Source organism: Vidua chalybeata, chromosome 6, assembly GCF_026979565.1.
Source record: "Vidua chalybeata isolate OUT-0048 chromosome 6, bVidCha1 merged haplotype, whole genome shotgun sequence".
Classification (NCBI taxonomy): Eukaryota; Metazoa; Chordata; class Aves; order Passeriformes; family Viduidae; genus Vidua; species Vidua chalybeata.
The window spans coordinates 6034265-6054168 of NC_071535.1; the positions used below are offsets into that span (position 1 = coordinate 6034265).

Consider the following 19904-nt stretch of genomic DNA (forward strand, 5'->3'; position numbering starts at 1 on the left):
TGCTTGTTACCTGGAAGTTGGGAATCCACAGCAGAAGTGTTAGGAAGGTGCAGAAACACCATCACTTTGCCCTGCAGGTGTTTCTTATGTCACCACATGTGCACAGAGCAGCTAAAGAATGCCACTTATGCCTGTCAAAGCTGCTTTTTTTTTAAAGGTATCATTACTGCTGAGCTGCAAACTGAGTAGTCTCGTAAGGTTCAGCTCCAGATGGTCACTTGAAGTCCTGGCTAGTCGGAGCCCACAGGATGTAAAGGAACCCCTGAGCTCTGTGGGGTCACTCCACCTCGAACTGTGCCTTTCCTGCCTCCCCAGAGTGCTTACCCACCCATGACCCTGAGCTAAGGGTACAGCGCTAAGGCTTTTAACTTTAAATGTGTGGGCTCTGCCCCAGTTTTCCTCTCCTTGCTCTCCCATGGCTGTATCGTGGCTCCTGATCCAAGAGGCCACTTGCCTGTGTGGCCACGGCAGTGCCAGGTGTCCACTGTCCAGCCCCTCCTGCTGCACCTCCAGGGCCAGCCAAGGTTAGCAGGAGATCTTGGGGCTCTCAGGTGAGCAGTGCCTGAGGCCATGGGGGAGAGCAAGGAGAGGAAAATTGGACACAGGCACTGGGAAGATGGCATTTGATTTAGGTCAGCCTGGGTGGGTGGCAGGGAAGGCAGAGGGGTCACAGTGCCTCAGCACAGCCTCCTGGCTCTGCTGTTGGGTTTGGGAAGTTGTAAAACTTGCTCAAAATGTGCTTAATTACCTGTCGGTTCCCCTTCTGGGCTGCCCGGCTGTGGAGCTGACTGTTCCCTTTAATTAATGTGAGGTTCTGAACCCTTTAACTGGAAATGGACTAGAAAACGTCTCGTGAGGAGTGGCTGTGGGAGCTGGGTTTGCTTTGTCTAGAGAAGAGAAGGTGCAGGGGGGGCTGCATCACTGTCTAAATCTCACGAGAGGAGGTTGTAGGGAGCTCTCTGCTGCCGTGGCTGCAGTGACAGGACAGGAGGACATGCTCTTAAGGAAAGACAGGGGAGATTCAGATTAGATAGTAGAGAATAAAAATGTCTCAGTTAGGATGGTCAGGCATGGGAATAGGCTCTTTGGGTGCGGTGGAGTCACCATCCCTGGAGGTGTTTAAGAGGCGCTGGGGATGCGGTTTAGGGGCTACAGGGGCAGTGCCAGGTGGGTGCTTGGACTGGATGATCTTAAAGGTCTCTTCCATGAGTCTAAACGTCCCGGCGTTTTACTGTACTACGACACCTCTGGGAGAGGCACCGGAGTCAAGCACCGAACAAAGTGAGAAAGGAAAAAAGGAGGCGATAAAGAAGGGACTAACTCCTCGCGCTGCGCCCACGGGGGTGCGATTTGTGGCAGGATCCGCACGGGCGGTGCTCGGAGCGGGCCGGGCCCCGCCGGCGGGCGCTGTGGGGCCGCTGTGGGGCCGGCCGGGCCCGGGCCCGCCCCGCACGCAGCGCCGCACGTGAGGCGCCGGCCCCCGCCCAGCTGAGCGCTCAGCTGACCCCGCGCGCAGGGGCCGGGCCGCGCCGCCGCTCCTCACTGGCGCAGCGCGGGCCCCGCGCCGCGCCCGCCGCCGCCGCGCCCGCGCCTCCCCGCAGCCTGCGCCCCGATGCTCTGAGCCCGCGCGGCCCCAGACCCGGCCAGCGCCGCCATCTCCCCGCGCCCCGTGGCGGCCATCGGAGCCGCGGCCGCCTCGCATCTAGGGAGCCGGCGGGAGGAGAAGCCGTCCCGCCGCCATGGACAGCCCCGGCGGCGTCACCGACAAGAAGAGGTACCGATGCCGCGCCGCCCGCCCCCCGCCTCCCCCCTCGCTCTCTGCTGCCGGCCCCCGCCGCCCTCTGCTTTGTTACCGCCGCCCCCTCCTCGTCCTCTTCCCCGCTGCCCTCCCCGCTTTCCCCGGGCTCCGCTCTTCCATTCCTCCTTCTCCTTCTCGTCCACGTCGCCATTTTGTCGGCGGGGGGAGCGGGCCGGGGCTCGGGGCTGGCGGCGGGGCCGGGGGGGAAGCGCCCGGTGTCGGCCGCGGTGCCGGGGAGCGGCCCGGGGGCTGCTCCGCTCCTGGGAATGAGCGGGCAGGGATTGATCGTGTCCCGTGCCCGGCGCGCTCCGAGCCCGCCGTGCCCCGGCTTTGTGCGGAAAAGGGCCGGCTCGCATTCTGGAGATATTAAGCTTTTAAAAAATCCCCAGAAGTCGCGCTGGGGAGGTGTAAGGGGGGTGGGGGGGAGGGGGAGCGGATGGACAATGTGAGTTGAGGAGTATGAATAATTCACCGAGGATTGTAAGCGCAAATTAGAGGAAAGGGGGGGAATAAAAGCCTTAAAAGCCTTTGTTAGGCGGTGAAGTTTAAGGAGCCGGGGGGCTCGGGTGAGCAGGTCCCGGCGGTGGGGCTTTGTGGGGGGATTAATTGCGGTATTCTCCATCTGCAGAAGGTTTGTTTCTATGGATATCGATACCTTTTCTCAGCTTTTAATTATTCGAGATGGGTTTTGCCTGCCCTTGTATCTAAGGGTCATCTGAGCAGGTTAAGCGCAGTAAGTGTTACAGCGTGTAAGTTGTGTCGGGAAGGAGCCTGGCCGGCTTGTAAAATGGATGGTGAGCTTTGTGCTGAGCTGGGAGGAGGCACCGGGAGCGCCCGGACAGCACCGGCCCCCTTGGAGCGCCTTTGGAGCCGGTGCCGGGGTGGGATGGGGGAGAAGCGCCTCTCGGTCCACTGAAATCCCGACACGGGGGCACCTGGGGCGGCACTCAACCTCTAGTTTCTCGGCTCCAGGCGGATGGCTCTTGAGAAGCCTGTGAGAAAATGTTGCAACCAAAATGATTAATCTGCTCTTTGCTCTGATGCCCTAATTTAGTGGCAGGTCTAGGAAAGGGGTTTGAGAGTTGAGTTGTTTTCTGATACTTTTTATTTTGGTTTATTGGGCTTTTTTTGTTTCTCTTTTTTATTTTTTCTTTTGCCCTTGAGCATTTGTTATTTTTTACTTACCGTTCTCCCCCACTGGAGGACTTTTTTATTTTTTGAATTCTCTTATCCTGGTTGTAATCTGCTTTCTTCAGAATGCAAGAATGAGTATGCAAAGCTTATCCTTCCTTCCTAAAGGCAGGGCTTAAGAAAGAGAATTTGTTGTTTTCTGTTTCCTGCAGACAAAGTTCAAAGTCAGGAATGTTTCTTATAAAGGAATGTTCAGATTACTCCAGTTGTAGGGTTTTAATGGAAAACATAAAGCTGTGTCTGTGGTACATTCATCCTGGGGGCTGTGGATGTACAGTTGAGCGAAGATAGCTAAGCAAAAAAAGGAAGGATATGAGCTCAGCAGAGGACTCATGAAAATAGCAAGCATTTCTCAAAAACCTGGGTTGTTTTTGAAGGGTTTAGGTTTGATAGTGTCCATATTCAGGATACCTTGAAGGGAGAAGTCCTTTACGGCCTGTTTTTTGTCACCTTTGATGATAAAACTTTGGTTAGTCATATATACAGTACGCCTCAATTTTGGTATGGGTTAAGATCCTTTTATTCCTTGCCTCTCCCTCTGCTTGTATGTGGATAGTGTTTATCTCTTGATAGTTAATGTAAAGCTTGTTGTTCAATTAGAGGCTGTGAGATTCAGAAAATATGGAATTTGCCCAAGTTTGTCTCAGTCTTTAAAGTGAAGTTTGGTCATAGCAGTATCCGGAGGTGTGGATTTTTATACTGGCCTGTTGAGTCCATTTTTTGATGTGGTTCCAAGCTTCTCATATATGTACAGGGGTCAAGATTCCCTAAGAAATCCAGTATCAGTGCCATGATTAGATACTGAATTATTTGGGTTTTAGCCATTCTTCAGTTGTTGTATCACTTTGATGTGCTCCTGGGTTTTCCCCCAGGTGCTGCAAGGACAGCGTTTCCCTGCATGGAGTGGGTGAAACAGAGTTGTTGGGAGCTTTGTTTGCTCATCGACTCTCATTTGAGCCAAATTTAAGGCTTTTGGTGAGAAGTACGAGATTTTTCTCAATATTCTTTTAACAAACTCCAGTGTGCAGATGGCTGATGCAATGAAAAGAAAAGCTTTTCCTCGGGTCTGTGCTGTGACACTTCACTATTAGCAGAGGAATTCTGGTGTGTTTTTAAGTAAATGAGCCATTTCGGGTTATGGGTTAGTCGTTACTTTTGTAGTGGCTTGCAGCTGGTCGGTAACCCAGATTCATTTTTTTAGTGTGCTGTAAGTCTTTAGAACATAAAATACATATCTTAAATGCTATAGGTACTAAATAAAAATAAGTGATTTCTGGAGCATTCATTCTGTGTCTTAAGATGGTATAAGCCAGTGAAATTTAATATTCTGACATGAATGCCTTGCAGAAGAACTTCAGCTTTTCAGTTTCTCAGAGCTGGGCCCTGAAACTTATTTTTTAGTGTCTAAAGTGGATGATTTGGGAGATCGGCGGTTTTCTGCTGGATTTTTGCCACCGAAGTCTAGCTCCAGAATCTGTTTGAGAAGCCTGTACCCTGTGCTGATGGCACTGAAGGGCAGTGGCTACCCATGTTTTTTCTTAAACCTGTGTGAGGTCTTTAAGATTGTATGTGCCACTGCTTTTGTCTGTTAATTTCTCTCCGCGCTGGGGGAGCCACCGTTGCTAGAGTCGAAAGTGAATACAAAACCCTTTTGTATAATCTGGGCTGTAAGAAGAGGAGGAATCTTTCAGTAAATCTCCTGTAGAGTCTCCCCACAGGTATGGGGAAGGCTGAGTGGTTTCTGGCTCATAGAACAGTGGTTTTACTGCTTTCTGGGTTTTTCTGGATTGTTTGCTTTGCCATAGGGCTTACCTGTGTTGTCTGTTCTTTGCACTGCCTCAAACATGAAAAGTTTTGTGAATTCCTTTAATAAAAATGACTAGAAATGGTTTTCTAGTGCCCACTAAAGATGAAGGGGACAGCATAGTGCTACTGCCCATCCTCATCAGCATCAAGGCACTGAAAATCAGGGAAGAATAGCTGTGGAGGATTTGCCTGCTGGTGCTTTGGTTCCATTTATCAGTGAAAGTCTGATAATTTGCCAGTGAGCTGATGGAAGCAACAGGAGGGTTTTCTGGTTTTCGTTTTCAGTCATGCTTGCTTTGCCCTTTAAAACACAGTGTCTCCAGTCTGCAGTCTGGGTCTCTTGGTTGGGGTGCCTGAAATAACAGCAACCAGTCCACGCTTAGCTAAGAGAGCTGGTGCAGCTGTGATCAGATGGTCCAGGTTGTCAGGGGGTATGTAACAGGGTGATGTGATAGTAAGAGGTTTTCTTTGAAGCACTTTCAAGTTTTTCTAGCAATTCAGCCTTCTGTTGAAATGCTTTTCCTTTCCTGGAGGCACACGCTGGACCATGTTTGGAAGGTGTGGGGGGAACAAACGTAGCTGCATACTCTTATCAGCATCCTAAATGTGGCAGTTAAGTCAACTGTTGGTTTAAAGGTGGAGGTGTGAAGTGGATAATCGATTTTATTCTCTCATTTAATTGCTATCGCTGTCTTCTGGTTGGTTTCTTTTATCAGAAGTGCCCATCAAGGGTTTACTTAGGTTAGGCTAAGGTGGCATGCCCTTTGTGAGCCTTGAGGAACTGAGAAGCAGTGCCATGCTGTCTTCCTAGTGCCACTAGAGGAGACCACGCTGCTGTCATGCGTGTGACGCCTGAATTCACCCACAGGTGCTTGCTTCCTCCCCTGCACGTTGTGCAAGCAGCCATAGACCTTTGTTCCTCCCTATCCTTGAACTATAATGCCTGGAGTTCATGTGTCTGGTTCCAAGACTGATTGCTGATGGTGAAGTGGAAACAAAAAAAAAAAAAAAATAGTCAATAAATATTAATATCACTGTCAAATGTCAGCGGCATTGCAGTGTAAGCCCAAAACTCCTAAGATTGTTCATGTTCCCGTTGGTGTGCTTCCAGCCTGGAAGCCTGGAGGACTCTTGCTGAGCCTGTGTAACACAGTGGATTGAATTCTTGGATGTGTTCATGTTGCTCAATATTAATATTGCACTAATTTGTGTTAGAATGCTGGATTTCAAGTAGGCTTGCATGAGATTTTTTATATTAAAGGGGACATTGAATGACAGAAGCTGCTGATTTTTTAGTTTTTTTTTTTTTTTTTTTTGTACTACCAAAGAGAATTTGGCAGTATTAATTTATTCCTAAGGAGCTTTGGTGTTAGGACATGCCAAGAAAATAATTTTTACCTGGTTGTAGAGTGTGCATGGCTAAGTAAACCCAGGAGGGAAGTCCCACATGGTTTAGTGGTGATATACAAGAGCATCAAGCTTTTCCTGATGATACTTCCAAGGAGATGCAAATACCAATTCAATTACAAGATGTGTTCTTTAAAAAACAAGCAGATTCAAAACAAAAACAAACTTTGCAAGAGCCTTACAAGAAGACACAATAACCCATACCTGTTCCTAGCAAGCTGGTGTCCAAAAGGAAGGAATGTTCCAGATTATTGCACCTTTTATCTTCACATACACAGTTATATGGGCAGGTGTTTACATGCCTCAGAAAAACCACCTAGGTAATGCATGGAAAGCGTGGACCTTAATCATCTTTTCATGTTATAACAGCCCTTTCCCTTTTGAATTTGAGAAAGTCTGAGCATTTTGAGCCTCTCCTGAGAAACTTCCTTTGTATTAGAGTGGATGGAAGAGAATGCAGGAAAATCTGAGCTTTCCACTGAGGACTGCTCTGAAATGGGAGACACGGGGAGGTTTTGTGACACTGGAGACTACAGGAGAGAAGATAAGACTTTGCACTTTAACTAATGACTGAAAATGTAAGGAAGATACAAGTTGCCAAATTACCATTGGACATGAAGCCTGTTGAAGTTTTTCTCTACTGAGATCTCTGCTATTTAGCTTGGAATAAAAATCTCTATGAAAATTACATTCGGAAATCATTAGGAACATGGAATCAAGTGAACGCATGCCAGCATATGTATTTTTTGAATGCAGTTTTCGTAGGTGATGAACACTTCAGGGTTCTTTGATGTGGAGCCACAGCCCCGGTTGAAGTTATGCCTGTTCATACCAGCCTGGGGGTTGGGTTTGAGAACTCAGAGAAAGTGCATTGATAAAGAGCAATTCCATCATGTGCATAATCTGTCCTTTCTTCCTGTTGAAGTCTGATAACACTGGGACTTGTAGAGAAATGTAGCCCTTTAAAAGCTTGAGATATTTTAGTACCAAGAAATTCAAAATGGATTGGCTGGCACTGAAGAACTGGTGCTTCAAGATGGTAACTTGAAACATGTACAAGTTGTTCCTAAAGACACCAAAGCATAACTATGTGTGTGTTAGCAGAGATACTGTGCAGCTTCTGTTTAATTTGGTGTGAATGAATGCTCCTTAAGCATTTTGAGAAATGTTACAACAAATCTCTTAACTCACTGCATTAAAATAGAGCCTGAACTTGAAGTGAAGAATTGAGGTTACTGAATCAGCAGCACTGATTATAATTACAACAGTGGAAGGTTTTACCAAGCAACTTGTTTAATAACCATTTTGACTCGATTTGTAATAATCCTGGAAATGTTACCTGAAAAAGATGACCTGTTTTGTTTACCAGAATGAGTTCCTTCATTGTCAATCTTAAACCAAAACTAGACTGATGTCACTTTATGAAAATTTGTACATTTCAAGAAGCAAAAGGATTTGAGGCCAAGCCTCCTGTTTTTTGCTCACAAATGAGAATAGTAAATGGACTGTTATGATAGAAAGGGAGTTACTAAAGGCTTACCTCCTTATGTTTGCTCCCTGATCATCTCCCTTGGAAGACATTAAGTAATCCACATCAAACATAAAGGCTGCAGCCTCCACTAGCTAAACTATAGAAAGGAATGGTTTAGCTGGGGATGGGAATTTTGGTGCTCAGTCCTTCAGAAAGGACTTTCTCCTTGCACCCTATTGAGTCTATTGGATGCTGAGCTGACATTGCTGCAGGCTTTTTGTCCTAGCTATTGTAAATGTTTCTCTTGACTGCTTAGTGGGTCTGTTCTTTATTCATACATATTGATATCTCTTGCTTCTGTTCTTTTTTTTTTCCTGTTCTTAAAAACCTTTGATTACAAAATACCCTGTTAACTGAAAGCAGTTGAGAAACTTGAGGTGAAGGGATGAAACTTGGATGGAAGCAATGAGGGAAAATATCCAGCCTCCAGTCTTGAAAACCAAATGCAGTGAACAAAACAGAAGATACATTTTAAGGCCATGATTTAGACTAAAATTATTTACTTTTTCAAGAGTCTGTGTCTGTCTGAAGGTAGACCAGTTCTTAGCTAAAACTTTGTTAACTGAGAGCCTGACAGATATCTTGGGGATATGTTTTGCATCATTTTTTGTGAGCTTGGTAGAAGCAAAAGCAGAAGGGCTGAAGGGAGGAGAGCACTTAGTGTCTAGTTCTGTCAAGCCCATGTTCAGATAACTCTTTTGAATAGCTCTGATTTTTCTGTAATACTAAACACAGTTTTACTACCATGTACTTTTAATCCTGAAGGGTAAAGCACAACTAATTAAGGAAAAAAATATACTCAAGAAAAAGCCAAATAACGTAGCTGAAAAAAAATTTCTTACATGCCACCGCTGTATGCCATGTGGTTATTTTAAAACAATATATTACAGCACAAAGGTAAACTGTGGGTGGGTTACATTGTATAGTAAGACAGGATAGAATCACTTCACCATGATCTAAATTAGAAATGACAATATTTAAGCTTTTCCCCTTTTACTCACGCTTTCTATGTGGGGAGGTAGTTGGGGTTTCAGGTCAATCCAAGGCCAAATCCAGTTGATGGATAATCTTGTCAGTGTGGTGCTGTGATGGGTTCAGGCCATTAAGGCTCTGCTGCTGGCTCCTGTGTGCTGTGATTTGTCTGTAGGATGGGTGTTTATATGGACTTTGTGGTGTTGCCAGTAAGACTTCTCTAGGTGAGCTGAGTGAGTCTCCTCTGGCTGCCTCTCCCCACTCTCATTTTGCAAATGCCCGTGGCTTTCAGAGCATTGGGGCTGCTGTAGCTAATCCAGGCTGACCTGCCTGCTTGCTCTCCTGATTTGTTAGGGGTTTGTTTTGGTGGTAGTCAGGCTATGGGAAATGCCTGCAACTATCCTCATGTAAAGAAAATGGTTTGAATTGCTGTGTTAGAAAGAAATATACAAAGGAATTAATTTAATAGTTTATGTACAGTGGTGTCATTTCTGCTTGGATATTATGTTAGTTTCTGCAGTTAAATCTCTTTTAAATCATTCATACTGTATGTAAGGAATTTGAGTTCTTTCCTGAGTTGGATTAGCGGGCTGTGATGTTCATTAATTCATGAAGAGCAAGACTTTCTTCTGCGTAATCACATGCTTCTGATTGCACACGAGGTTTGGGTGTGGGTTTTTTTTTTCCTCACAAGAACTTTGTACACAGACTATAACATAAGAACAACTAGTAAATAAAATTGGCCACAAAGCAATAATACTTTAAAAGGAAATCACGTCAAAGCAAGGTGAGTCAAAGCTGGAACCCATGGAAAACTGGCAGCTGAGAGGCTGCAGTAATTCTGTACAGCTGCAATAGGAGGAAGGAGCACCCCTCCCAGCCAATTTGAAAAAAGTTTGCCTGCTGAGGGATGAACAGTCTGGGCTGCTGGTCAGGACAGACAAGTGTGTCACTGCAGGGCTGGGAGGGAAAGGGAGGGGGGCTCTTGGGGCTGCCTGCGACCCTGGGCCATGTTTGTGTGGATCTGTCTCAAGACTTGATAGATGGTGCTAACACTGCAGCTCTGTCCCCCCTCACTGAAGTTGATCAGCTCCTTAGCTCCCCTATACCTAAATAACTGGATTTGAGTGGTGTTTTCTTTCATTATAAACCAGTTTTTCATATCAAGTTGTCGAGAGAGCAGTTCCACTGTTTTAGTTTGTCTGTGCTAAGTACTGGGCTTACCTGGACCTTCTTTCCATGGAGAAATAATTTAGCAAGTATCATGGCTAGCAGCTCTGGACAAAACACAGATCTTGCAAACAGTGAAAAAACCCAAGCGATCTTGTATTGAGCAGAGTCAGGAGAGTAGAACTTTGTCCTAATCCTCTGTGGCCGTGGGTGAGAGTGGTTGGTGGGACAAGCCTGGGGCTGAGCCATTCACACTCTGCATGGACACAACTGGTTATTCTGGGTGTTCTGCAGGGTATGGCTGCAGACCAGGAGCTGCCCCTCAGTCCTGTTCAGCTGTGCTGCCAGAAATACCTTGCTTAGGCTGGGCCTGAAAAGGTGACCAAGTTTTATACCAACTGCAGGAATGCATTCAGCCTTAAAAGTTAAATGTGAGACCAGGTCTACTTTCTAAAGTTCCAATACCATCCTGATGTCATATACTTTTATTATATTACTGTGTTGTAATATTTGCATTTTTTTTGGTTTAATGAAGAAAAAAATGAAGCTATGTTATAGTGGATATAGTTCTTGTGATTCCATTTCTAAGCCAGGTGTTTCCCATAGTAATTTTACAGTCTGAAAGGAGAGATTGTTACTAACATGGAAATACTATCTGAATCTTTTACTGGCAAATGATGGCAATTAATGTCAGAACTGAAAACTAGTTAAAGCTCAAGAAGATGTTACCAGATTTGAAGCACATTACTAATTCAGATTTCCTGTTTCCTACAATGTATATTTCTATGAAACTTAAGGAACAAATAATGTGATAAATACAAAACCACTTGGTTAAAGAAAGCAAATCTAAAGAGAAAAATGTGAAGTGCTCTCAGAAGATGTTTATATTTTAGAATATTCTCAAAACCTGTATCAAGAAAGATGAGCCTGGGTTAATTAATCATGCACAAGTTATTTTACATGGGAACTGAAAACACCTATAGAGCAAAATGTACCTGATTAGAGAAATAGTAAGTTTGAATGGGAGAAAATCTGTAACCATAGCAAAGTGACATAAAGGAAGCCTCTTGATTTTTTTTTTAATCTAATAATATCTACACAGGATAAAATTTTTCTTAACGCTGGGTGGTGATTTTTAAAAGCTAGAAGGAGACAGAGTTGACTGCTAGACATATTAAGTTCTATCCATTGACCATTTTTAATCTAATTATTTTCAACCAAAATTACCAGTTACTGGTGGCATTTTCCAGGGTTTTGTGGGGTGGTTTGTTTTTTTGGTTTTTTTTTTTTTTTTTTTTTTTTTTTTTTGGGTCTATTTGCCATTGGTAAATAAGGAGGAACAAGCCAACTTATATGTGATTAGTTTTTCATTCAAGGAAATGAAAAATTGCAGCTTCATTTAGACAATTGGGGGCTGACTTGTAGGAATCTGCTGTGGAGGGGTCTCTGGGATGGTGTGGGGAATGATGTGTTATTTGGGAGATGCTGTGGCCCAGATGGTTGGTGTGACCACGATGACAGGAGCTGCACACTCAAGTTTTAACATCTGTATAACTGGTGGGCACGGGCTTGCTGCTGGTGTGCTTTGCTCTCAAGGCTGTTGGGCAAATTCTTGCTGTGCAGCTTTGTTTCTGTTCACCATGATTTGAGGCAGGGGGTAGGAGTCTGGGTTATATCCTGCAGCTGAGCTCTTGGTTCAGCTGCAGTGATTGCTGGTTGTGAAATACCCTTTTGCTCTGGGTCTCTAACTCAAATATCTTCTGGAGCCCAGATTTTTATTCAGCTATTGCATGTAAATATCTCTTATATACAAGAAGTGGTATTGGGTTTAAAGGGGTCAGTGAAACTGCTTTCACTGTGCTCTCATGGATAACATGCTTATGATTTTCTGCTTCTGTATTCTGGTGGTAGAAATACAAAATGGAAATGAATGTCTGGCACTGAGATTGTGCAGGAGAAATGAGACCTGCAAATGCATGCAATTTCCTGTCCAGCACCGGCATTTCTGATATTTTCATTGCACGTATAATCCACTCAGCAGCTGAGGTTTTCTTCAGGCTCTTGAGGTGTTTTTGTTTCGTGCCAGACTGACAGCAGAAGGCTGCAATACAGCTCTGAGGTTTGAAGGTTGTTTTAAATGGAGCTCGGCTCCTTTTCTGCAGAATGCTCTTGCTGTTGAGAAGATCATGAGCTTTACACAGGGGCAGCTCCAAAAGAACAGATAAGAGAAGTGATATGATTTGTTTAAACTGATCTTGTGGCACTTCACATCTCACTACTTAAAATCCTTGAGCTCCCTTTCCTTCCCCTCTGGTGAGGAGATTGCTCACTTTGGAAATACATTTTCTTTACAGGAATTCAGTGTCATTTAATTGACTGCACAGAAAAGTGTGAGCAGCTATACATGCTGATGTGTGGTTTTTAATTTACTTTATGCAATTGTAACAAAGCTCAGAGTATTCACAATAGTAAAGAGTTTTTTTTTTTTTTTTTTTTTGGTTTGGTGGCATTTCAGTGTTGAGGCAACAATGACTTCACTTGGTAATTAAACCTCATTTGTGAAAGACCTTCTCCCTATTAATTTGATCCATTAAAGAAACGCTCTTTGAAGCTGGTAGTTAATCTTCCTATTTAAATGGCTGGGTTTTACTCAGATTGGTTACAGCTTAGGTTTAAATAGCAGCTAAAAATAGCCAACTGTTGTGCTGTACAGTTTAAACATCTATCTATAGTAGTAGCCTTTCTAGAAAGGAAACATGTAGTAAAAGGGAGAGGAGATGCTGCCACTCGGGCAGCACTGGTTGGTTCCAACATCCCTTTTTCCTTGGGTTTTGCCCATCAGCTCCAGCTGGCAGCACTTGGTGATCTTACTGTGGGATTAATTTTTACCAGAAAGCACTATGGGCTGGATTTGAGCAGCGTTTGGGTTGGTAATTAATAATTCAATGGCTGGGAGAAGTTTTGACTGTTCCTGCTGAAGGCTGCTGCCAAGGGTGCTAAAAACTGGCAAAAATCTGGAAACTACCCAAAATATTTTCAAGAACATTAGGCTATCAGAAAGAAAATACAAGGGCTGAAATCACAACTTGTGAGGCTAGTGTCTATTTTCATCTCTTGAGTGCCCTGTGTGATTCACACAAGCCTGACAAATCTGTGGACTTGAAGTGCTCAGCTTGATTGCCAAAGCAGGGGAGTTTTAACTTAAAAGTGTCTGCAATTGAAAAGGAAGCCGTGACAAAACTTCAGGAATCTGGGTGGATGGCAAGCATTTACTTCCAGTAATTCTCTCTTGAGTTTTTCTTGTAGAATGAACGTTTTGCCAGTGAAGGGGTCTTGAATGAGTAGCTAACAAAAATCAAAGGTATAAAGGTGACTCTATCTAAGGCAACAGAATTTCATGTGCTGTTGTTACAGTTTCAGCTGGGATAGAGTTAATTTTCTTCCTAGTAGTTGGTGCAGGGCTCTGTTTTGGAGAATAGTGCTGGCAGCACACTGATGTTTTAGTTGTTGTTGCACAGTGCTTCCCCTGAGTTAAGGACTCCTCAGTTTCCCCTGCTGTGCCAGTGAGGAGATGCACAGGAAGGCAGGAGGGGAAAAAGAAAGCACAGCCAGGACAGCTGACCTGGGCTGACCAAAGAGACATTCCAAAGCACAGAGCATCGTGGCCAGTGTGTGCACTATGGGAGTTGGCTGGGAGGTGCTGGGCCGTGCTCTGGGACAGGCTGGACATCAGTCAGAGGGCGGGGAGCAATTGCATCGAGCATCACTTGTCTGTCTTGAGTCTTGTTTCTTTCTTTATGTTGTCTCCTTTGTCCTTGCAATTATTACTTTGTTTCAGTTATTAAACTGTTTTTAAGTTGACCCATGGGTTTTACCTTCATTGCAGTTTTCCTCCCCATCCCACGAGGGTAGGACAGGTAGTGAGCAAACAGCTTTGTGGTACTTAGTTGTGGGCTGGGGTTAAACCACAACAGTTACCTTGAAATACCTTTGACAAAATAGAGTCACAGTGAAATCTGGGTCCAAGAAAGAAGACAGATGTTTTTTTTCCCCTCCACCCTTAGTTTTCCACCAAGAGAAAAGGTACTTGAGGCCTGTCTTCAGTAATAAATATTTAATCAGTCAGGTTAAATAGCTAAAATATTTTTGCAGTATTGTTAAAGGTCAGCCTTTTCGTAATGGCTGTTTCCAGATATACCTGTATGTCAGGAGCCTCAAGCTTCTCGGACCAAGATATCCATCACTACAACAGGAACATCTGTTGTCACAGGGAAATTCAATGTGAAGAAATCTGCAATATGGGGAAATATTGTCAGATATTTTATGCTGCCTTTCTGAGGGACATGGGCTTATATTCACAGGAAGCAATGGAACTATTGTATGTCCAGAATTTTTTACAATTATAATTCCCATAAGTTAGTTTTCCAAAGGTCTTTTTATTACTATTATGTCAATCTATTAATGTTTCTCATTCTACAGAAATAGTTTTTCTCTGCTGGCAGGAGTAGGAGGAGGGGATGATGGGGATGGCATATAGTTTTATCAAGTTGGTAAAAAGGAAGGTAATTGTAAAAGAGATTCTGATAGCTTATTTTGTCTTTTTCATGGATTATTAAGCTTCTTCCATATGTCAAGGCATTTGTGCTTCCAACATCCAACACGGTATTGTCACACCTGTGTTTCTGCTCAAGCTGAGGAAGGTTTTGGCCACTGTGGGTAGCACGGCAGGTATAGGACTGAAATGTGGTTTCGGGCATGTATTTGCTAATACTGAAGAGGGGAGATACAGATTAGATATTGGGAAGAAGCTCTTTGCTCTGAGGATGGTGAGGCCCTGGCACAGATTGCCCAGAGCAGCTGTGATTGCCCCATTCCAGTGCTCCAGGCCGGGTTGGATGGGGCTGGGAGCAACCTGGGATAGTGGAAGGTGTCCCTGCTCATGGCAGGAGGGTTGAAACTGGTTGATCTTGAAGGTCACTTCCAACCAAACCATTCTGTGATTCTTTGAATCTGGTTCATTATGTGAATTGCTTTGCTCTGTAATTTGTGGTACCTCTCACAAGATGTGTGCTAACTAAAAAGGACTTCTGCACAGATCCACAGACTTAGCAACAGAAATTTTGCAGTGGTAGTAGATGGCTTTTAAGTCTTGTGAAATCTTTAAAAAAGTAATTCCCAAACTGCCTTTTATATCTCAGGTGAATGCAAAATGAAGACCGGGTTCCTTCAGAAGATGTAAATGTATAAAAAGAAAACATTAATACAATAATAGTGTGTGGTTTTGTATTGTTCATTTAAAAATAAAAGCATATTTATTTCCTCGGGAACCACAACAGCACTGAGTTCTTGTTTGTATGTGGGAAAATTTGGAGCTCCCATGTGAAAATGTTTAGTTCAAAACTCATCTGACCAGATGCATGAGGCAGAAGTGACCTGGTGTGTGTGATGTGAAAATGGGGAATTCTCCCTGTTACTCACAGTCTTAACTGTTTCAGTGCTTTCTCTCAGTGAGCTGCTCTCTACCTTGTGTTCTGGAGGAGGCAGGTCTACAGAGGCAGTGAAAGGAAAATGAGGTATTGTTTTCCAGTATAGGGGAGACTCTGGAAGGGGCTTTTTCTGGAGAAAGAGTGAATCATAGAACCATAGATGGTTTTGGGGAAGGGACTTTCTGGATTGCTTGAAAAGCAGTGTATCATGTTAAATGAGTACCCTTGCTTGTCTGACCTGTTAGGTGGGCTTTGTAAGGATGGTAAAAAAGGAAGAACTTGGAGAATGTACGTGATACATGATGCTGGAGCATTGAGCTGGAAATTACCTACTCTGTAATTTGTTGAATGGGCTTGAAGGGTCAGGATTTGGAGGCTGAACAGGTAGCACTCAAAGTATGAGATAAGCAGGAAGGGTTCTGTGTATGAAAGTCTCTTTGAAGAACTGATCTCGTTGGAAGGCTGTGGGTTTGAATTTAATTCTGGCAGAGCCCAACTGGGGCAGAAGTTGATACAAAGAATTACACTTGCACTTTTAAACTGAGTCTTTACATTATTCAACTTCCACAACTGGTTTACTTGATCGCTGGGCAACTTAGTTTCAAAGACACCTGTCCCAGAGAGCTCACTTCCCTCTACTAACCTGAAACTTTGTTTCTATAGGATTAGCTCTGAGCGCAGGAAAGAGAAGTCGAGGGATGCAGCCCGGTGCCGGAGGAGCAAGGAGTCAGAAGTGTTCTATGAGCTGGCCCACCAGCTGCCCCTGCCCCACACGGTCAGCGCACACCTGGACAAGGCGTCCATCATGAGGCTGACCATCAGCTACCTGCGCATGAGGAAGCTGCTGGATGCTGGTGAGGGAACAGTGTGGCACCATCTGGGAAGGATATTGAGGAAGAATCTATTTGTAAGGCCTGTCAGCAGTAAAAGAAATGAATGTGTTATTAGTTGTGTCCTTGCTCTGGGAAGACGGGAGACCTTATAGTAGAAATCAGCTATTAGCAATGAGGCAGGAAAATTCCACTGTTCAATGGACTTCATTTTTTCCCTTTCTGTTCTGGTGATCCTGGTTGTCTCATCACAGCTGTCGTGCCCTTTTCAGTCTCATTTGACCCTTCTCCCAAAGTTAGATTTCTTCATTTAAACCTCTTTTCCCTCTAAACTTGTTTGTTCCAGCTGTGCTTTCTTGACTGTAGGTAATTGGTTCAAGGTTGACCGAGCTAACTATAGTTATGTCCCCTTAAAATAAACTGCAAGGAATCATTTTGTAAATTGTGTTTCTGTGATGTGCTCCTCTGGAGGTGAAGTCAGCTGAGGATGTGTTGTCTCTGCAGCTACAACTGCAGGAATATCTGAGTCAGGTTGTGAGCCTGTAGCTGATAGCCTGCCATGGGCAGTGTACTGGTTATTTGTGCTCATGCATGTCTGCCTCCACTATGTGGAGGAGTAACTTCAGTAGCCAGACTTGGAAAACACTCCCAGAAAGCCCCTGAGACAAGTTTAGAATGCCTTTTTGAAATAGGTGATAATTTTTTTGCCATATAGATCTTTTCCTTAAGGTGGAAGGCTTATTGGTTAATACATAATAGCACAGAGGGTTAACCTCACTCTGATTTTCTGTGATTTCTGGTACCTAACTAGAGCTTGAAGAATTGAACTGATCATTTATCTAAATGAATCATACTGGTTTTGAATGGTCCTGCAAGATTGACTCCTTGCAGACTGGTGCCAGAAGTCATTCCTGCTGGTAAGTGAAGAATGGCTGGTGTTTGCTTAAACAAAAATGTGTGGCTTCTTGCAGGTGAACTGGAGACAGAAGCCAAAATGGAGAAGGAACTGAACTGTTTCTACTTGAAAGCTCTTGATGGCTTTGTCATGGTTCTGTCTGAAGATGGGGACATGATTTACATGTCTGAAAACGTGAACAAGTGTATGGGACTCACTCAGGTGAAATACTGACATTTCCTAAGACTGTTTCAAAAAGCTGTTCCATTTTTGTGTATGTGAAGTTAAACACCTGTATGCCTCTTCATTTTTGCAGTTTGAGTTGACGGGGCACAGTGTATTTGATTTCACTCATCCATGTGACCACGAGGAGCTGAGAGAAATGCTTACGCACAGAAATGGTGAGAAGAAAGGAAAAAAAATCAATTTCATTTACTTATGGATAGTTTCTGTTGGCATTAATACAATTGGATATCTGCCAGAAAATGGTGTTGAGTTCAAAAGCTAATATGTTTTTATTTCTTAAATCTAAAATTAAACCTTGTTGAGAGACACTAACAACAGGAATCACCTAAATGTTTTGGCTATATACTCATTATAGAAGAAATGAGATTTCAGTAGGATTCCTTAATCTAACAAAATTAATTACTAAAATGGAGTTTTTGAGGGCTGAAAGAATTAGTGCCTACAGGAATAAAATTTAGAGGTAGGTTGAATGAGAATACAGCAATTGCTTAAAATCAGAGGGACATGGAGAAGCTCAGTTGTGCATTTGTCTTGGTCTGGCCTTGCCTTTACAGGACAGCTGGGAACAAATGCTTTCTTCCAGAAATCTGTGGTCGTATCCAAGACAAAAAACCAAAAATACTGTATTTAAATTTTAGGACATGAAGACCCTGATCTGGGAATATTTGAACAGCCCCAAAAAGGGCTTTGGGGTTGATGCTTCTCTGTACCTTTTAATTGGTGCATGAAATTGGTATCTTTTCACAGATTTCTGGCTCTTCTTTTCTCCCTCTGTGGGAGCAGAACACTGTGTTTACATGTGCTGTGTGCTTTGATATTTAACAATTGCCCATGAATTACAGCTTTTGTGCCTTCTAAAGATTTGATAAAGGCTATAAAGGCTTGGCAGCCTGCATGCCTCCAAACAAATCTGCTTTACTCAGTAGTTAGAAGCCTAAAATCTGACCTCTCCACTTTCTCTTTCATCAAATGAGGTTTATATGGACTCTGAATTCAGATAGTGATAAATTAATAAAGCTGACCTCTGCTTTCTTGTAGCATTGTAAATCTTATGTAAGTCTTATGTTGTCATCTATTTAATTCAGTGGAAAGGACCTGATAAGATATCATGGCATTAAGGGCCCGACTTTGATTTTGTAAGCATTTTGTAAATTTGTCTGCCCTTAGAATTGAAGTATGTTTCTAAGGCTAGATTAGACGCCTCCCCTGCCTCCCCCTTTGGAAAACAGTAATACATCTTAGGAGTGGGAGAGCAATTTCCCTAAAGCAGTGTAAAAATCCTGCTTTTGTTGCAAAAGCTTATTCTTAAAAATGTAGTATCACTGAGTTTCATGCAAACCATCTCAAGCATGTCTAAATTGGCCAGACTGGAATCAGATGTCTGGAAACCATTATTACAAAAGCTGTTTTGCAAATGACGTTGGCAGACAGAAGTCTAAATTACAGTAGTAATAGTACATTTTTATATTTATTAGTATTCCCAGGTTGCTTTCTACTGCAGCTCTTACATCAGTGGAATTATTTTGGTTTTGAATTGAGTATTAAATATTCCCCTTTGGGACTGTACAAGTGCAAGTGAATATAAATGCATTTGGCAGAAACAGACTTGCATTCTCATTTTATGAAGCTGCTTTTTAAACTTTCAAAGCTGGCCATTTTAAAAAATAATGTCTGGTGCTGAATCAGACTTGAAAGTTGCTCCATCTTTTACAGCTGCTTCTCGAAGCAGAGCCTCATGCGTCAGGACTTGGTAACAGTAATATGTGATCGTCAGCTATCAATTTATAGATTGGTTTAATTCTTAAAACATGCTGAATTAAATAAGTTTTTTGCTGCTTCTGTGAATTCTGCTTTAGTTTCTCCCCCACTTCCTCCATTATCAAGGTTGTTTTAAAGTAGCATAAAATATGCTTGAGCCCTTTAGTCTTTTCCTCTGCTCGAAGCAATAAACAAGTTAGCATAGGGGCTTTAACATTTTTCTAATTAATTTTGTCAAGCCAGTAACTGCAGTGCAAGCCATCACAAAGAATTTCATAGCTACTATTGTCTGTGCAGGATGAGAGCAAATTATTGTATAAACTTGTATCAGAAGTAAGCTCACGTGTTCTAAACTTCCCCCTCTGCCATGATTTGGTCCTTGCTCTTTAGCAAGCCTCAGCAAACTGGCTCTTCCACTGCTCCTTCCCCTGGGTGCTGCATTGCCTCCTTGCACACATTGTGAGCTGCTTGCAGCTCTCCTGATAGCATCAGTTACATTTTCTTTGCCCACAATAGCATAACTAGTAATTGACTCTGCAAGGTCCTCTGTACAGGCAAAAACTTAACTTAAAGCCTGCTGGTAGAGAGACTAAAAAATAATGCTGCAAATGTTGATTGTATTAGGGTTTCTCAATTTTTTTCCTCCCAAGAATGTTAATAATGTGTTTAAAAACTTGGTCCCTGATTACTTCAAGAGTGTAAATCACTGTGGAAATACTTGGATGCATATAAACAGCTGAGTTGTTAGTTTTGAATTGAAAAACTTGCAGTCCTGAAGAGCAACAAGCTCAAAAGGTCCTTTGAACGAACTCAT

At 43.3% G+C, this 19904-nt stretch overlaps 1 protein-coding gene across 1 annotated transcript in view; it reads left to right on the forward strand.

Annotated features, from left to right (window-relative positions):
• The first annotated feature begins 1657 nt into the window (after window positions 1–1657).
• HIF1A (hypoxia inducible factor 1 subunit alpha) overlaps window positions 1658–19904 on the forward strand; it is a 34306-nt gene continuing 16059 nt past the window's right edge. Inside the window, exons 1-4 of the mRNA XM_053945021.1 lie at window positions 1658–1774; window positions 16025–16215; window positions 17163–17308; window positions 17403–17487. Of these exons, the coding sequence (XP_053800996.1) occupies window positions 1740–1774; window positions 16025–16215; window positions 17163–17308; window positions 17403–17487 (457 nt within the window). The 5' untranslated portion in view covers window positions 1658–1739. The remainder of the gene's footprint in view (window positions 1775–16024; window positions 16216–17162; window positions 17309–17402; window positions 17488–19904) is intronic.